The 16,478-nt window shown below is 62.4% G+C and overlaps 2 protein-coding genes across 2 annotated transcripts in view; one reads left to right on the plus strand and one right to left on the minus strand.

Annotated features, from left to right (window-relative positions):
- The window catches only part of HSF1 (heat shock transcription factor 1), a 5,803-nt gene extending 1,515 nt beyond the window's left edge, over positions 1-4,288 (plus strand). Inside the window, exons 4-13 of the mRNA XM_008571710.1 lie at positions 955-1,030; positions 1,104-1,165; positions 1,291-1,387; positions 1,490-1,626; positions 1,758-2,024; positions 2,402-2,488; positions 3,175-3,280; positions 3,353-3,412; positions 3,502-3,571; positions 3,654-4,288. Of these exons, the coding sequence (XP_008569932.1) occupies positions 955-1,030; positions 1,104-1,165; positions 1,291-1,387; positions 1,490-1,626; positions 1,758-2,024; positions 2,402-2,488; positions 3,175-3,280; positions 3,353-3,412; positions 3,502-3,571; positions 3,654-3,859 (1,168 nt within the window). The 3' untranslated portion in view covers positions 3,860-4,288. The remainder of the gene's footprint in view (positions 1-954; positions 1,031-1,103; positions 1,166-1,290; positions 1,388-1,489; positions 1,627-1,757; positions 2,025-2,401; positions 2,489-3,174; positions 3,281-3,352; positions 3,413-3,501; positions 3,572-3,653) is intronic.
- Positions 4,289-6,130: 1,842 nt separating this feature from the next.
- The window catches only part of DGAT1 (diacylglycerol O-acyltransferase 1), an 11,982-nt gene continuing 1,634 nt past the window's right edge, over positions 6,131-16,478 (minus strand). Inside the window, exons 4-20 of the mRNA XM_008571711.1 lie at positions 16,415-16,473; positions 11,293-11,403; positions 8,843-8,883; positions 8,668-8,753; positions 8,534-8,586; positions 8,273-8,378; positions 8,076-8,189; positions 7,927-7,989; positions 7,729-7,832; positions 7,597-7,635; positions 7,483-7,524; positions 7,363-7,407; positions 7,172-7,284; positions 7,025-7,090; positions 6,862-6,949; positions 6,708-6,770; positions 6,131-6,568 (exon numbers count right to left, since the gene is read on the minus strand). Of these exons, the coding sequence (XP_008569933.1) occupies positions 6,413-6,568; positions 6,708-6,770; positions 6,862-6,949; positions 7,025-7,090; positions 7,172-7,284; positions 7,363-7,407; positions 7,483-7,524; positions 7,597-7,635; positions 7,729-7,832; positions 7,927-7,989; positions 8,076-8,189; positions 8,273-8,378; positions 8,534-8,586; positions 8,668-8,753; positions 8,843-8,883; positions 11,293-11,403; positions 16,415-16,473 (1,349 nt within the window). The 3' untranslated portion in view covers positions 6,131-6,412. The remainder of the gene's footprint in view (positions 6,569-6,707; positions 6,771-6,861; positions 6,950-7,024; positions 7,091-7,171; positions 7,285-7,362; positions 7,408-7,482; positions 7,525-7,596; positions 7,636-7,728; positions 7,833-7,926; positions 7,990-8,075; positions 8,190-8,272; positions 8,379-8,533; positions 8,587-8,667; positions 8,754-8,842; positions 8,884-11,292; positions 11,404-16,414; positions 16,474-16,478) is intronic.

A 16,478-nucleotide genomic window follows, 5' to 3' on the forward strand; every position in this document is an offset into this window, starting at 1 on the left:
GGGGGGGGGGGGGGGGGGGGTGGTTCCTGCAGCCACAAGCAGAGGTGGGCAGGATCGGCCAGCCTGCTTCTAAGCAGACAGATCTTGCCCTCCAGGCCCCTCAGCACAGGCCAGGGCTGGCAGGAGGCTGCTCACTGCTCTCACCTCCTCCCAGGGGCTCCCACTGCCCCTGGCATCACATCGCACAGGTATCACTATTCCTGCCTGCCCCCAGCTCAGGCCCAAGGAAGCATTTCAGGTTTTTTCTGGAACCTCTGATCCTGGTGTGTGTCTGTGCACCTAATAACCAGCCCTGTGGCCCTCCTAAGTCAAGACTCTGGGGTCTGGGGAAGCCCTTGGCAGGAACCTAGCGCATGGTTGGCACTTAAGAGACTGAGGTACAGGCAACCAGGAGGGCGGTGTGGGTCTCCTCCCATCCACTTTGGGACCCTGGGGACTCAGGAATCCCAACCCCGTGGCAGCTGTCCTTGGCCCAGCATGGCAGGTCCCCACAGTCCCCATGTTGTACAGGAATCTTAGACTCTCCCCCACATCAGGGTCCAGCAGAAGCCCCTGGCTTTGTGATACCTGGAGACGGGCCAGGTGAACTTGGCTTCCAGAACACCAGACCCTCCCAGGGTGAGGGCAAGGGGCAATTCTGTGTGAAGAAGATACTCAGGACTTGTCTGGGCTGGCCCATCAGCATGGTGGGAGTGCACACAGGCCTACCTACCTGGGGGGACCATGCATGGGCAGCTTCTGATCCCTGCGTATGTCCTGCCCTTCAAGTGCAGTAGAGTCGGGAGGGTGGGGGTGCTAGCACGGCCTGGCCCCCAGCCCCATCACACAGCCACTCCTTGTCCCAAGGTGGGCCCAGGCCAAACTGCACCTGCCTGTGAGTAGGAGGGTCTGTAGAGCTCCCGGCACCCTGGGCTTCTGGATTCAGGCCCCACTGACCCACCTGGTCTGTTGCAGTGAGAACGAGGCCCTGTGGAGGGAGGTGGCCAGCCTGCGGCAGAAGCACGCACAGCAGCAGAAAGTCGTCAATAAGGTGGGGATGGGGACGGCAGCCGGGGTCCCCTCTGTGGGGCCAGACTGGGTTGACTGTCCTCTCTGCCCTGCAGCTCATTCAGTTCCTGATCTCGCTGGTGCAGTCAAACCGGATCCTGGGGGTGAAGAGAAAGATGTGAGGCTCTGGGCATGCCTGCACCCTCCACACTGGACCCACGGCCGTCCCTGTCCTCTGTCAGCTGTGTCCTGGGTACCACTGAGGGCCCGGGGAAGGCAGCTAACCCCACCCCTTCCCCACAGCCCCCTGATGTTGAATGACAGCAGTTCGGCACACTCCATGCCCAAGTACGGCCGGCAGTACTCCCTGGGGCACGTCCATGGCTCAGGCCCATACTCGGTGAGCACCAGGCAGGGCAGGATTGCCAGGTGTGTGGCACAGGCGGGTGGGGGTGCTGCTGCCACCACACATGCCACATGTGGCCCCTGCCTCTGATTGCAGGCCACGTCCCAGGCCTACAGCAGCTCCAGCCTCTATCCTCCAGACTCTGTCTCCAGCTCCGGACCCATAATCTCTGACATCACTGAACTGGCTCCCTCCAGCCCCTTGGACTCCCCAGGCAGGAGCATAGATGAGAGGTGGGGGCCACGTCACCCCGTCAGCCATCCTGTACCCTGCTAGGCGAGCTCTTGTGGGCCCAGGGCAGACTTGGGAAGGGGTGGGGCCAGCTGAGGCTCCTGGTAACGTGTCCCCCCTGCACCGTGTCCAGGGCCCTATCTAGCAGTCCACTGGTGCGTGTCAAAGAGGAGCCCCCTAGCCCACCACGGAGCCCCCGGGTGGAGGAGGCAAGTCCGGGACACCCGTCCTCCGTGGACACGCCTCTGTCGCCGACTACCCTCATTGACTCCATCCTGCGAGAGAGCGAGCCTGCCCCCGCTGCCTCAGCCACAGCCCTGGAGGATGCTGGGGGCCACACCCCATCACCCTCACCTGCCTCTGCCCCAGAGAAGTGCCTCAGCGTAGCCTGCCTGGACAAGTGAGTTCTGCCTTCACCACAGCCCCTGAAATGCAGCCCTGGGCTCTAGCTCAGACTGCAGTACCCCTGGAACCTGGGGCTGGCTGAGTGGGGCAAACCTGGCCCCAACCTCAAAGCTTGGGGCCGGGGAGGGAGGCAGGTTCTGACCAGATCAGCCCCCAACCCCCAGCGCCGCGGGAGCCAAGGGGGCAGGGCAGGCTGGGAGCTCCTGTTCCTCACCACCTTACTACTGTCATCACCCTCTCCTGCGACAGGCCACAGGGTCCTTGCATCTGCCATGCTGCCCTGCCCCAGAGGCTGAGGGAGCGAGGACGGTGGGCACAGAGCCTGCCCGGCCCCCGCCTGCAATGGGGGGCTCTTGTCTTTGTATCTTACAGTTTGGCTCGCACTCCACAGATGTCTGGGGTCGCCCGCCTCTTCCCCTGTCCCTCTTCTTCCTCTCTGCATGGCCGAGTCCAGCCAGGGTTAGCGCTGCCCCCACTGGGGAGGGGAGGAGGGCTCCGCCAGCACCCGGGCCCCTCCCGCAGCTGCGGACCAGACTCTGTCCTGGGTGTAAGCATATGGCCCTGCCTGGTGACCACCGTCAGGCCCCTCTGCACTGGGGGAGGGCCCGCCAGGCTCTTTATTTTCACTGACTCCCAGGCGCGGGCCAGTGGACCAGCTCATTGACTGACAGGGACAGGCAGGATCCGGGTAGCTGTGCTGATTGAGCTGCTTCTCACAGTGGGGTGGGCCCCAGGCACCTCCGGAGCCAGCCCAGCTGCCCATCGATGGCCCAGGCGTGCCTGGTGGCCCAGGGCCTTCTTGGGTCTCACCTGCACAGCACCAGGGCAGAGGCTAACCCACCACACACAGCATAGCTCCCTCTGCACTCCTTTGTCTTCCAAATCCCCAGCAGCCCTCATATTCCCCACTACTGTGGTGGCCCTGCCAGAGTCACCACTGGGGCCCCACAGTCCTCATGGTGACGTGGGTCGAGCCGCATCTCTGTTTCCCCAGCCATCCAAGCACACTGTCCCCCCAGCCCATGCTGGGTGTGCTAAGGGGCCCCACTGGGGGGAGCACCGCCAGGGGGCCCTTCTGCAGCAGGAGGGCATCTGGATGGGGTGGTCCCAGGCTCTGGTTCACCTGTCCACTCACCCCGGGTCAGGAATGAGCTCAGCGACCACTTAGATGCCATGGACTCCAACCTGGACAACCTGCAGACCATGCTGACCAGCCACGGCTTCAGCGTGGACACCAGTGCCCTACTGGATGTGAGTCCTGCCCACTCCGCCCCCCACCTCCACCCCCAGGCACGGTCCTGACTTCCCTCCTTCCTCTCACAGCTGTTCAGCCCCTCGGTGCCCGACATGAGCCTGCCTGACCTTGACAGCAGCCTGGCCAGCGTGCGTAGGCAGGGAGGGGCGGGGTTGGAGAGGGCAGGGCTGGGGGACAGGGACCAGCAGGAACCCTCACTGTACCCTCCACCCTACAGATCCAGGAGCTCCTGTCTCCCCAGGAGCCTCCTAGGCCTCTGGAGGAGGAGAACAGCAGCCCTGACTCAGGTAAGCCAAGCACCAGGCCCCCCGCTCCCCACCCCTCCGCCCCCACGTCCTGCCCGCCCCACTGTCCTGACCCCCCCAACAGGAAAGCAGCTGGTGCACTACACGGCACAGCCTCTGTTCCTCCTGGACCCGGGCTCTGTGGACACGGGGAGCAGCGACCTGCCCGTGCTGTTTGAGCTGGGGGACGGCTCCTACTTCTCAGAGGGGGACGACTACACAGATGACCCCACCATCTCCCTGCTGACAGGCTCTGAGCCCTCCAAAGCCAAGGATCCCACCGTCTCCTAGAGGCCCCAGGAGGAGCCAGACTGGCCCGTGGCCTGCCCTTTCCCGCCTCCCGCCCCCCCCCCAGTGCAGGGCTGGTCCTGGGGCGGCGGGGCAGGCACACAGTCCTAGGACGTAGTGGGTGGGCCACCACAGCCCCAGCTGGGGCAGAAAGGGGCTCGGGGCTGGGCGGTGCCTCCGGTCAGGAGTGAGGCTCCCCCAGGCCTGCCCACCTGCTGCCTTTGCCATGGCCCCAAGCACCATGTTTTCGTTGGAGCTTCACAGCCACACTTGGACTGACCCTGCAGGTTGTTCATAGTCAGAATTGTATTTTGGATTTTTACATGAGAGTCCCCCTTTTTCCTTCATAGAGATACAGATATATATACCCAGGTGGACAGACGGACGGACGGACAGAGACAGGCAGAGATCTATAAACAGACAGGCTCTCCACCGTGGCCTCCATGTGTTTCCTCTGCCTGGGGCGGTGAGGCGGAGGGGTGGGGGTGGCGGTGGGGTGCAGCAACGGAGGGCGCAGGACCCAGGTTCCAGAAAGTCTGGCTGTCAGGGCCTCCTGGGAGGAAGGCAGATGCCCAAAGGACCAGGGCTTGCTCACTGTCCTTTACTGAGAGACAGGGGAGGGTGGCCTGACCCTAGGAATCCCTGGTTGTCAGCAGGGCCCCTAGGGTGCTGCTTCCCAAGGGGTCTCCACCCAGGAACAGGGAGCACAGGTAGGCACAGTGCATCTTCCCAGGAGAGCCAGCCCCCTCTGCACCCACAAGGTGCTGGGCTGGCCTTGGGCAGGAGGAGACTGCTCCTGTCACTCCTGGGTTCCCACATTGCTTGGAGGAAGGAGGAGAAGGTGGTCTCACAGGCAGCCTCCTGGACCTGCCTCACCACCGTTTCTTGTCCTCCAGCAATGGCAGCTTGTTCTCAAGCTCCACTGGCTAGTGGGGGGGCAGGGGGCACAGGCCATGCAGTGTGAGGGAAGTCAGGCTAAGCAGTTCCTGACACCATGTCATCCTGGGAGTTCACTCACGACTCCCTGTCCTTGGGGCCCAGAGAGATGCTGCCTCCACTTGGGGGTCCACAGACCTTCACTGGGGGTACAGGGATGGCAGCCCCCCAGGTAACCTGCCCTTTCCCCACACCACCAGGGCAAGAGAGGAGGCGAGGACTGGGGATCATGCCAACTGCTGATAGGGCGGGGGCAGCACAGCCCAGAGAGAACTGCCTGCCCTCAGTGCCCGGGACAGCCCAGCTCGGCGCAGCCTCGTGGATTTGGTTCAGCCAGCCAGCCGCGGAGATGAAGCAGGAATAGGCACATGGGCTGTCCCCCACCTTCCTCTGCCACTAAGGAGGCTGCTGCTGTCCAATTCCACAGGTGGTAGGGCCACAGGGCTGTGCTGTCTGGACTGCCCAGCCAGTGCTAGGAGAGCTGAGTGGTGGAGAAGGGCCCGGGCGGGGGGCCACAGGCAAGCCCAACCTTTCTGGAGGGCAGCCCAGAACCACTGGCCTAAATCACTGCAGGGCCGGCCCGGGGGACCCAGGCCTTGAACCAGCAGCCCCTGGGAGATGCAGTCAGTGCACAGGGTGGGCTTACCCATGGACTGCTCTGGTGCAGGAGGGAGGCCCCCACCTCATCTAAGAGGCACAGAATCCCCCTCCCCTGGGGATGTGAACCCAGGCTCCAGCTGAAGGCAGTGAGGAGAAAGGCAGGCAGATACCTCTGCAGCCTCTGCCACAACCTCTCAGCCCCCAGACTCAGGCTGGAAGAGCCCTGGAGACCACCCTCTGGCCTCCAGCCCCATCCCAGGCCAAAGTCCACTCCAGGAAACCCTGGGTGCCTTCTTTCCAGGGCTGGGCATGGGGTCTGTGGAGCACTGAGCCCCCGCCCCACATGCAGGATTCATGGGGGCAACACCAGGACAGGAAGTCTGGCCTCAGCTGGGCTCCTCTAAGCAGTGGGGGTTGCAGGGTATGGGGAGACTGCCTGGCCAACCGCCCCCCTCCTGCCGCTATTGTGGGCCACTGCCTGCCTCTACTGGCCCTGCTCTGCCCCACCACGATCTAGCAGCCTCCCATACACCCCTGCGGGTCTGGGGTGCTGCAGCCATGTGTGCATGAGGTGGCTCCTGGCTGGGGCCAGAGGGAGCTGATGGGACCCAACCCCCCTCCTGAGAGCACCACAGCTCCCAGCCCCTTGGAGCAGCTGCCCCCAAAGCCCTGGCACGGCCCCATATGGGTGTGGCCATTCCTCCCACCAGGACCCACACCCCAACAGGCTGAAGGAAGTCACTTGGGACAGCACTTTATTACACCCTCACACTGCGGCAGGATCAGTAAAGACTCCCTAGCGCTGGCTCCTCCTGCCAGCATCGGCCTGTGTGTGGTCTGCTGTCTATATCCCCAAGGGGGGCAGGAGGAGCCCCATAGGGGCAGAGAGGCCTCCCAGGGCAGGAAGAGGCACCAGGTAGCCAGGGCCCCTCCAGCACTCTGGCCTGGCAGAAGAAGGCAGGCGGGCTCTGACCATGGGCAGTGAGGCAGCTGTGAAGAAGCCGGGCCCTCAGGGGCAGCTCAGGCCCCGGCTGTCGGAGCCTCGTAGTTGAGCACGTAGTAGTCATGGACATACATAAGCACTGCCATTGGCTGCCCGATGATGAGCGTCAGCCACATGGCTGCATTGCCATAGTTGCCCTGGAAGAAGCGGCTCACGATCCAGGCCAGTGGGATCTGGGGAAACAGTGGGGCCAACATCAGCTGGCCATGGCAGCCACAGGGCTGGTTGCTCCTGGGCCCCAGGGAACAGGGCTTGGCACGGGTCCAGGCAGGGGGAAGCGGTGGACATGGAGGCCGTGTGGGGGTCACTCACCTGAGCCATCATGCCTGTGAACGCCCAGAGGCGGAACATTCGCAGGGGGATGCTCACCAGGTACTGGGGTGGGGAGAAAAAAGACATCGGCCATCTCTGCCATGGGCCACACCCCTGCCCAGAGATGGAGCAAGACAACCTGCAGAACACTGACCTCGTGGAAGAAGGCCGAGGCTAGGAACACCCCCATCCTGGCCACAAACTTGCTGCTGCCCCGTCGCACCATGGGCTTGTAGAAGTGTCTGCAGGAGAAGGAGGCTGTGGGACGAGCCCAGGTCCACTCCCATGCCCCCACCCCATGTGCGACCCCCCCCAACCTGATGCACCACTTGTGCACAGGGATGTTCCAATTCTGCCAGAAGTAGGTGACAGACTCGGAGTTCCTAAGGGTTGGGAGACAACAGGGTGATCAGGGCACGATGTGGTCCACCCCAGCCCCCAGAGCCACCCCCAAGGCCACCCACCACCAGTCTCGATAGAACTCCCGGTCTCCAAACTGCATGAGCTCCGCCACGGCATTCAGGCAGGAGTGGAAGAGCCAGTAGAAGAAGATGAGCCAGATGAGGTGGTTGGGGACCTGCAGGAGGAGGGGCTTCAGGTTCCAGAACACCCCCACGTACCCTCATGCTCCACCCACCCCCCTGCCAACACTCACCGCCAGCTTCAGGAGGCGCTCGATGATGCGGGAGTAGTCCATATCCTGCAGAAACAGGCTCCCTCAGCAGCCGTGTCCCCGCCCGCCTACCCCAGCCACCGGAGGGCCTGAGCTGCTCACCTTGAAGGGCTTCATGGAGTTCTGGATGGTGGGGACCATCCACTGCAAAGAAGGTATATCATTGTCTCCCTGGCTGCGCTGAGCCCCACCCCCACCCATGCCCACCCCACATACCTGCTGGATCAGCCCCACCTGGAGCTGAGTGAAGAACAGCTGGGGAGGAACCAGACGGCAGCTGGCTGAGCCCCCTCCCAGCCACCAGCAGCTGCCCCAGTCCCTGCTGGTCCCCCAACCCCCCAACCTCACCATCTCAAGGAGCCGCCGCAGCAGAAAGCGCTTCCGGATGCGGGGGGAGCGGGGAAAGTTGAGCTCATAACACAAAGTGGGGGCAAGGAGGAAGTAGTATAGATCTAGAACAGGACAGACGGAGGCTGGCACCAGCCCAGGCCTGGCCCTGCCCCCCAACCCCCACCCATGGGGCCCAGCCCTCCACAGGGCCCTTACCGCGGTACGTCAGGTTGTCCGGGTAGCTCACAGTGTGAGCAGCAGCCCCACTGGCCTTTCTCCCTGCAGAGGGGACAAGCATCAGAGAGGGAGGGGAGGACGTGGCCAATTGCCATCCAGGCCCAGCCCCAGCCCACACAGCCCCTCACCAGCCCCAGCCTTGGCCTTGGCCCTGCGCTCACGGCACCACAGGTTGACGTCACGGTAGGAGATGAGCTTGAGGAACAGGACGGTGTAGGCCATCAGCGCCAGCATGGAGCCCACTGCAGAAGAGGCAGACTCAGCCACAGCCAGCCCAGGAGGGGATGAGATGGGGTGTGGTGGAGCAGGATGGGGCGGGGCGCACCTGGAGTGATGGACTCGACCAGGAAGGCCACGGCCGCCGGGAAGCAGAGAATGATGGCTAGGTTGACCACGTGCAGCAGCAGCCCCGCCTGCTCCGTTAAAGCACCCTGGGGGGCAGGGCAGAGAAGTCCACCAGGGCTCCCTCTCCCGGGGAGGGGGAAGCACCAAGGCTGGGCAGCAGCAACTCCCAGGAAAGCACACACGGCCCTGGCCAGCTGGGGCAAGACCAGGGGCTATGGCAGGGAGGCGTGGACCCTCTTACCACTGCCAGACGCTTCTCGACCTGGAACGCAGCCACAGCAAAGGCGTTGGCCACTGAAGGACAGAGCATCACAGGCAGGTTCAGGGCCAGGTAAGTCTGGCCCCCACCCAAGGTTCTCCTTGAGCCCAGCTCACCAATAACCAGGCATGGGGCAGGCCAGCTGTAGGGGTCCTTCAGGAACAGAGACAACACCTGGATGGGGTCTACCAGGATGCCATACCTGCAAGTGGGGTATGGGGGCCTGAGTGGGCGGCCAGGGGGGCCCAGCCTGGGGGCAGGGTAGGACCAGGCCCCAGTGAAGGTACTCACTTGATGAGGTTCTCCAAAAATAACCGTGCATTGCTCAAGATCTGCAAAAAACAGGACAGTGCAGCCCTGTTAGTCCTGGCCACAAGGCACCCCCAACCTCAGCTTCTCTCAGCACCTCTGGGGGCAGAAGCCCTAGGTCAGGCAGCAGCCTCCCAGCTATCTGGTCTCCACGCCAAGCTCGGAGACTCAACACCCACCTCCTGCCACACCAGTGCGGGGGCAAAGAGAAGCGTTCATTCTCCACATCGCACCAACAGAAGGGTCTGTGTGGGGGACCCGGCCCCACTGCCAGCACCTCCCAGACGCCTGCCCCTCCGCAGCAGACACAGGTGGCTCAGCAACCCTCAGCCCTCCCTCTGAACTGAGCTGTTGAAGAACCCCAGGCTCGCCCCATAGACAGCCACCACCACCGTGCTGGCCCCAAGGCCCAAGCCTGCCTGCAGAAGCTGCCCTCCAATGAGCCCCAGGGGATCAGTCCCTACTGGTGGTCCAGGCTGAAGCGGGGGGCTGCCCACCCTAGTCCAGAGCCCCACCTTGCCAGCCAGGCCAGTCCCTGCAGTGCCCAGCTGTATGGCTAGAGGCTGGAGCAGGGGAGTGTGGGCCCTGGGGGTGGCAGAGTTGCGAGGAACTGGGGTTCGGGAGTGGCTGGGCCTGGAGTGCTTCAGTGGCCCATGCCCCTCCTTGCCTCAGCCACTTTCTGTGGCACTCCAAGCCCTGGGTGCTTGGCCCCAAAGCAGCTTCCAAGGACTGAGCCCCCATCAAAACAGGATCCTGACTCTGGCCTGGGCTGGGGGCTTGACCTCCCTTCACAAGCACAGGAACCTCCTCATCCATCTCAAAAGCACCTGCAGCCCCTCTGTGAGCCAGGCCCTGATGCCAGAGACCTGGCCAACCGCCCCATGCAGTGGTGGTGACAGGTGCCGTGGAGCAGCCATGCCGTCAAAGGAACACTGGTGGGGTCCCCTGCCTAGGTGTTCAGGGAAGGCATCATGGAAAACAAGCTCAGAGACACAGAAGCCACTGCCTTGCCTCCCCCAGCTGCAGCTGATCTGCCAACCTCCTGCCCAGACACACAGTGCCCACACCATCACCTGCACAGTGTGGCCTCCACTGAGAGCCCACAGCAGGCAAGAGCCAGAGCTGCTGAGGGGCAGTGCCCACCTCGAGGCCCAGGCTGGAGGGAATGCAGCAGGCATCTGGAGCCCAGGACCCTTGTCTCTCAGCAGGAGGGGATGGCAGAGGGGGCAAAAACAGGGGAAAGGCTTTAGGGCTGTGCCAAAGGGCCAGGCAGACCCAAAGGGTCGCAGGAGAACAGATAGTGCTGCCCAGGGTGGCCAAGCACCTTCAGAGTGGCAGCTTCTTCACAGACCCAGCCTGGGCCAGGAATGGGATATGTCACCTTCTGGAGGCTGGGCTGGTGTTAGGCCCACTGTCCCCTGCATGACCAGCTTCTCACCATCAGGCCTTGTGGCCCCCCATAGCTGACCAAGGCCCAAGGCTCTCTCAAGGCCAACAATGCTGCAAACCTTGGCCTCCCCTCAGTAACCTCCCAGGATGTTGGATAGGGGGTTGTGTGGAGCCCCTTCCACATGGATTTCCACATGGATAGCCACAGAAGCCATGTCCAAGAGTAGAGGCGAACACGTCTGGGTGAGGGTCAAGGGTCTGGTGCCACACCGTGTCAGTCCTGAGCAGTGGGGGCTGGGCCCAGACGAGCCCTTGCTCCCTGACCCTCCCTGAGGCCTGCCCCTTTGAGCCCTGGACTCCAACTGCTTCTGGGATGAGGGTGCTGGCCCTACCCCACAGAGTGCCAGCAGTAAACAGGCCTCAGAGGCAGCAGGCCTGGACACAGCACAGAGCTCCATCCAATCTCCTTCCTGGGGGGTCCTAGGACCTGAGGCAAGGTAGAGGAACCAGGAGGTCTGTAGAGCAGAGACCAGGCCTGCCAGGAGCTCCACGCTCATGAGGGCCAAGCAGTACAGCACGAGGAAGCTCTTCCTGAATCCCAAGCCCTCTCATGCACACAGAGCACCTGTACACAGTCCCATGACCCCATCAGCCTGGGCGGGCCCCCCAGCCTTCCTCTCCTCCGTGCTCTCCCATGGGAGAACCCTGAGCCCCACGCCCCTCAGGCACAGCTCACAACACACAGGCCTCGAGCCACATACACTGCTAAGCACCCCCACTCCCCACGCTACCATTTGTAGGGCTCTCCTGGGATCCAACAGAGGCAAGCTTCAAGTGTGTGGCCCACAGGAGCCCTATGCAGCCACCGTAGGGACCACCACTGCGCCCTTCCTTCCTATCAGCCCATGCCAGTAGCTACATGAAGATGAGGCTCCTCAGGGCAACTGCGGAGTGCTCCGCACCCCAGGCCCACACCCTGGGGGCAGAGCGGTGCCTGAGTGAAGGCTGCAGGTAGACCCACTCCCAGACACTGTGCTACTCACCAGCATCACCACACACCAATTCAGAATGCCACGGTAGTTGCTGAAGCCACTGTTGGAGCTGAACAAAGAATCCTGCAGGCGATGGCAGCTGGCAGAGCAGGAGATGGGCACCTGGTGAGCGGACACCAGCAGTGCAGGCCCTTCACTCTGGGCTGGCAGCTGGGATCCTGCTCCCACCCACCCGTCTCTGCCACATGCCCTGCTTCCCATTTCCAGATGGGAGAAGGAGCTAGGTGGGGCTACATCCACAGCCAAAAGGCCTACAGTGGACAGAACTCTCAGGACTACCCACAGGCCTGACCCCCTAAGCAGCAGGAAAGGGCATGTCACAAGCAGGAGGAGAGGAGGAGCAAGCTCAATGTCCCTGTCTGGCCCGGCCTAAGTGGGGCTTGAGCACTGCAGGCCCGAGCCCAGCTTCCCTCCCCAGAGACCAATGCTGCTACCGTACACTCCAGCTGTGGACTGGCACTGAGGCAATGGGAAGAGTCGACTCAGGGATCTGTAGGCCCACCCAGCACTGCTGAGAAAGAGGGGTAGGGGTCGAGTCCACCCTGCTCAGTCGCCACATCAGTCACCTGGTGAGCCAAGGGGTCCCCACCACAGCCCAGAAGAGCTTCCTCCCCACACTTGGCCCTGTAGGCCTGAGTGGGTGTAAGGACTGAGGCCAAGGGCCAACCAAGCACCCAGCCTGACATGCACCTTCCTGGAGCAGGGACCCAGCCTTCATGTGCTGTGTGGCCTCCACTGGTTTTAAAAAAATTATAGTCTGTCCCACCTCAACTATAGGGTAAGTGCTGTGCTCCTGCCTGGGATGAGGGGGCAGAGGAGCCCACCTGAGGGCCAGGCACCTGATGGCGAGGAAGCCTCCAGCAGAAGCAGGTGACCACCTGTGAGCTCCCACCAAGTGCTGGGGTGGGGACCGTACAAGCAGAACCTGCTTGGTCCTCAAGGTAACACAAAGGTGGAAGAGGGGCACCTGGCCCAGCGGAAAGACTACTGTGTGGCTAAGACAAAGCCCAGACCCAGCCCCTGGCAAGGACAACAGGAGTAAAGCCAGACCCCACGCATCCCAGGAACCAGCACCCCGGCTCACTCACAGCAGCCACGGCCCCGCCTCACCCGCAGCTGCCAGGCTACCAGGAAGCCCCAGACAGCATTAAGCAAGGCCTCAGTTTTGTCAGAGGAGAGGCCAGGGCAGGAGAGTAGCCCCTTTCCTCCCGCCTGCATACATCTCCACCTTAGGGCACCCAGGCAGGGGAGTAACCTGCGAGCACCAAGGCACAGATGCACTCTAAGGGCTGACCTTGCCTCAGTGCCCAGAGGCAAGCCTGACTCTGTTAGGGACAGCAGGCAGACAGCACCACCTGGGAGGTGAGGGGCAATGCCAACAGGCCCGACCTTTGCCCCCAAGGCCAAAGTCTGCATGACACCTGGCCCCATCCACACTAGCCCCGGGCACCCCCAGGCTGGTGGGAGGAGGGTGGTCACACTGCTACCTCTGCTCATGTCAGGCTGGAGCACAAGGGTGGGGCAGCTCCACCCCAGCCCCTGCTGTTGTCCACCCGCCTCTCCCAGCCTTGGGCCTGGGCTTTGTGTATCTACCCACCACACCCACCTTGGGCCACACAGTGAGGCTGTGGTCTCCACCTGAGCCCCTCTTCTTCCCAGGTCTGCACCTGCCTTTGCAACTGACCATTGCCCTTGGCACAGCTCCCCAATACTCCCCCCGCCACCACCCACCTTCCCCCAGAACCCCAGCTCCAATGATGCAAGCAGGCAGACAAGGCCCAGCTCCCCAGGGAGGATGGATTCTCTGGGCAGCTTCACCATTGCCTCCTCTCCCCCAAGGTCAAGCCCATTCACTTTCACCAGAACCACCCCAAAGCCTTCTGGTTGGCCTCCTTGTGCCACACCTACCAAATCCCATGCTCACATCACCGTGGCTGTTTCACAAGTGTGACCCCTGCCCCCTTCGGGCCACCAAGGAGACCATGCTGGATTTACCTGTGGCCATCTCAAAGATGGAAACAGGAATAGAGAAAGGGTGTTGCTTTCCAAAGCTTATGAAAACTTTTTCAGCCCTCCCATCAGGTCCCTACTCAGGACTCCTGGCCAGGCCTGGCCCCAGGCACTGCCCCACCATGCTGCCTCAGCCCATGCTGCCCACACTCCAAGTCAGAGATCCCTGACCTGTGAGAGGAAGCCCCAGGCCACCAATGCCCACAGAGGTCCAGGCTCACCAGCACGGTCACAGTGAGTGGGCCAGAGGGCAGCCCCCAGTGATGAGCGTAAAGGGGAAGCGGGATCTGGCCAGCTGTGTCTACAGCTGTCTTTATTACCCTCTCACCTACTGGAGGACCTGCCCATGCCTCTGTGCCTCCCAGCTTCCTACACCCACTCCCCAGGCTAAGAGGACAGGAAGCAGCCCCTTCCCCCACCAGCAGCCCCCAGGCCCACTCAGCCAGCAAGACCCTCTCACCGAACCCCACTTCAGTACTGAGAGGTGGGCACACACCCAGCCCCATGGTGCATGTGCCAAGGTTTCAAGCATGCCCAAAGGCACAGCCCCAAGTGTGGATTTTGGACACGCCTGGGGATCACATGGTGCAGCTCCAAAGCCAAGCAGAGCGAGGGGTGGACAGAGCACCAGTTCCACTCCCAGCTGTCACCTCCTCAGCACTTCCTCTGGGCCGAGCTCTGCAGTGCAAGACAGTTGGGGCAGGCTCCCCACACCTTTCAGACCTTGCTGGAGAGGTAGAAGGTGAGACACAGAGGACACCCTAGGGACAAACACTCTAGGAGAACTCCAAAACCAGAAGGCCCTGCCTGGGGTGCCCATGAACTAAAGGCCGGCTGGAGAGTGCAGGGCCCAGAAGGGTGGGCAGCAGGAAGGAGTGCCCCCTCCTCCTGCCTCAGAGCCTCACCTGGCCACGGGGAGGAAGTGAGCTTACACCCAGAGCCCAGCCCAAGATGAGCAGGAAATGTCAGGGAGAGGAAGAGGCCCAGAGCTCATGGAGTGATGAGGAAGGGGAAAGGAAAGGCTGGGCTGGGCCAAGAGCAGGGACAAGCAGGGACAAGCAGGGAGAAGGGGAGGCAGGTGAGAGGATGACAAATGGGTGGGCTAAAATCCAAGTCCCAGGAGGGCAATCGGAGCCAGGCCCAGCCTGCCAGCTCCCCCAACCAGTGGGTCTGAACCCTGCTGCATCCTCCAGTATGAGACATGAGCACACAGCCTGCAGGTCCTGGAGACCCAGTAGCAGAACAAGCAGCCAGCTCTCCGGCTGGCCAGGAAAGGCCCCATCCCTGCCCTCTATTGCTCCTCTTCCCAAGGAGACCAGACCTGGACAGCAAAGACAGGAACCCACCCAGCTTCTCCTACTAGCCTTGTGCCCATCCCACACCAGCAGGGGTACAGAGAAGGTTTGTGGGCCAGTGCACAGCAGCAAAGTGACTGTTTCAGGGTGGCAGCTTGGCCCCATCTCACAAAGGACCCCAATTCCCACCCTCTCTGAAGGTCATGCTAGCTATCCCCCTGCCTCCTGTAAAGAAGGGTAACTCCAGGACCATCATCTCCTTTTCAGGCAGGAGGTGCCTGGGCCAGCCTCACTCAGCACCTCCCCAGGCCCATGGAAAGCAAGCACCCCTCTCAGGAGGGCCCCTCCTCCCCCACAGTGCCTTCATGGCCTCCTTGCCTGACCTTTGTCCACACTGCCACATTCCCGCCTCACACTGAAGTAATCTTATCTCCCAGGTGAACTGTGAGCACTCCAAGAGCCGGGCTGGTGCCTGCACTCCAGCTGCCCACGGCGCCCAGTGAAGAAAGCCTCAGTTCTTGTTTACTGAGAGCAAATCCTTGCCAACCAATAGACCAACTTCTGACTTCCTCCTGGATGACCTCTTGCCCCTCAGCTGCTCCTTAAGCCAGAGCCCCTGAGGACTCCTGGACCAGGGTGAAGGCCAGAAAGCAGAGCTGGAGAGTGGCAAACAGATAGCTGAGGGACTGCCAGGAGGGAGCCAATGCCCACGCAGGCCAGGTCCTTCCTGTCAGCCTCGGTTCACTCCTCACCCCTTTCTGACAGTCAGCTAAAGAGCACATCCACCTACCTGTATGTGTGTCCACCTCAAACCCCTCTCCCATACCCCAGCCAGAGAATGAAAGTCCCAATACAGACCCAACTCTCTGTCCCTACAGCATGCATCCGTTCTGGTAATATAAGAAAGGCTGCAGAGGACCGGCCCGTGGCTCACTTGGGAGAGTGTGGTGCTGACAACACCAAGTCAAGGGTTAAGATTCCCTTACCCGGGCCGGCCCGGTGGCGCACTGGAGAGTGCGCCGCTTGGGAGCGCGGCGGCGCTCCCGCCAAGGGTTCGGATCCCATGTGGAGACCGGTTCCCGCTCACTGGCTGAGCGCGGTGCAGGCGCAACACCGAGGGTTGCGATCCCGTTGCCGGTCAGTAAAAAAGACAAAAAGGAAAAGAAAAAAAAAAGATCCCCTTACCCGTCAGCTTTAAAAAAAAAAGAGAGAAAGAGAAAGGCCCCAGGCCAGCCTGACCACTGGCCAGGGATGGAGAAGCCAGGCAGCCTCTCTCAGGAGGTTCTGCAAGGACCAGAAAGCCTGCACTGCCCCTTTGCCCTGGGTGGACACCCACTCCCCTGTCTCATGCCCAGGCTCCTGCGGGCCCCCCCACCCCCAACCCTCCCTTCCCCCAGGGCATCCCTCATAACCCTCAGGAGAGACCCGTCATCACAAAGCCCCCGATCCCATCTTCCTTCTTCCAGGGCCAGGACCCAGCAGCCTGCCCAGCTGCCCTGCTGCCAGCTCGCTCCCTGTAAGGGCCCTCAGGAGCCACAGAGAATGCACAGACCCAGGAGGGTCTGCAAGCGGGGTTGCTGCCGCCGGCTCCGCTCTGCTGGCCAGGGAGGCCAGCTCCACGCACCCACCTGGGTGACCTTGGCAGGTGACCTCCTGCTCTAAGCCTCAGTTTCCCCGACGGGCCCGTGGGCACGCCGTTCCCCGCTAGCCGGGGGCCAGGTTCTTGGACTCGGAGCGCGCTGCTGGGGCCACTCCGAGGGAAAGCCGGAGGTTAGGGGTCAGAGGTCAGGGGTCTGGCGCTCCGCTACCTCAGCTCGCAGGGACCGCTGCCTGCGCTGGCGTCTTCGTCCTTGTCCGAGGCCGGGGCCGCGG

Source organism: Galeopterus variegatus, unplaced genomic scaffold (genome assembly GCF_000696425.1).
Source record: "Galeopterus variegatus unplaced genomic scaffold, G_variegatus-3.0.2 Scaffold711, whole genome shotgun sequence".
In the NCBI taxonomy this organism is placed as follows: domain Eukaryota; kingdom Metazoa; phylum Chordata; class Mammalia; order Dermoptera; family Cynocephalidae; genus Galeopterus; species Galeopterus variegatus.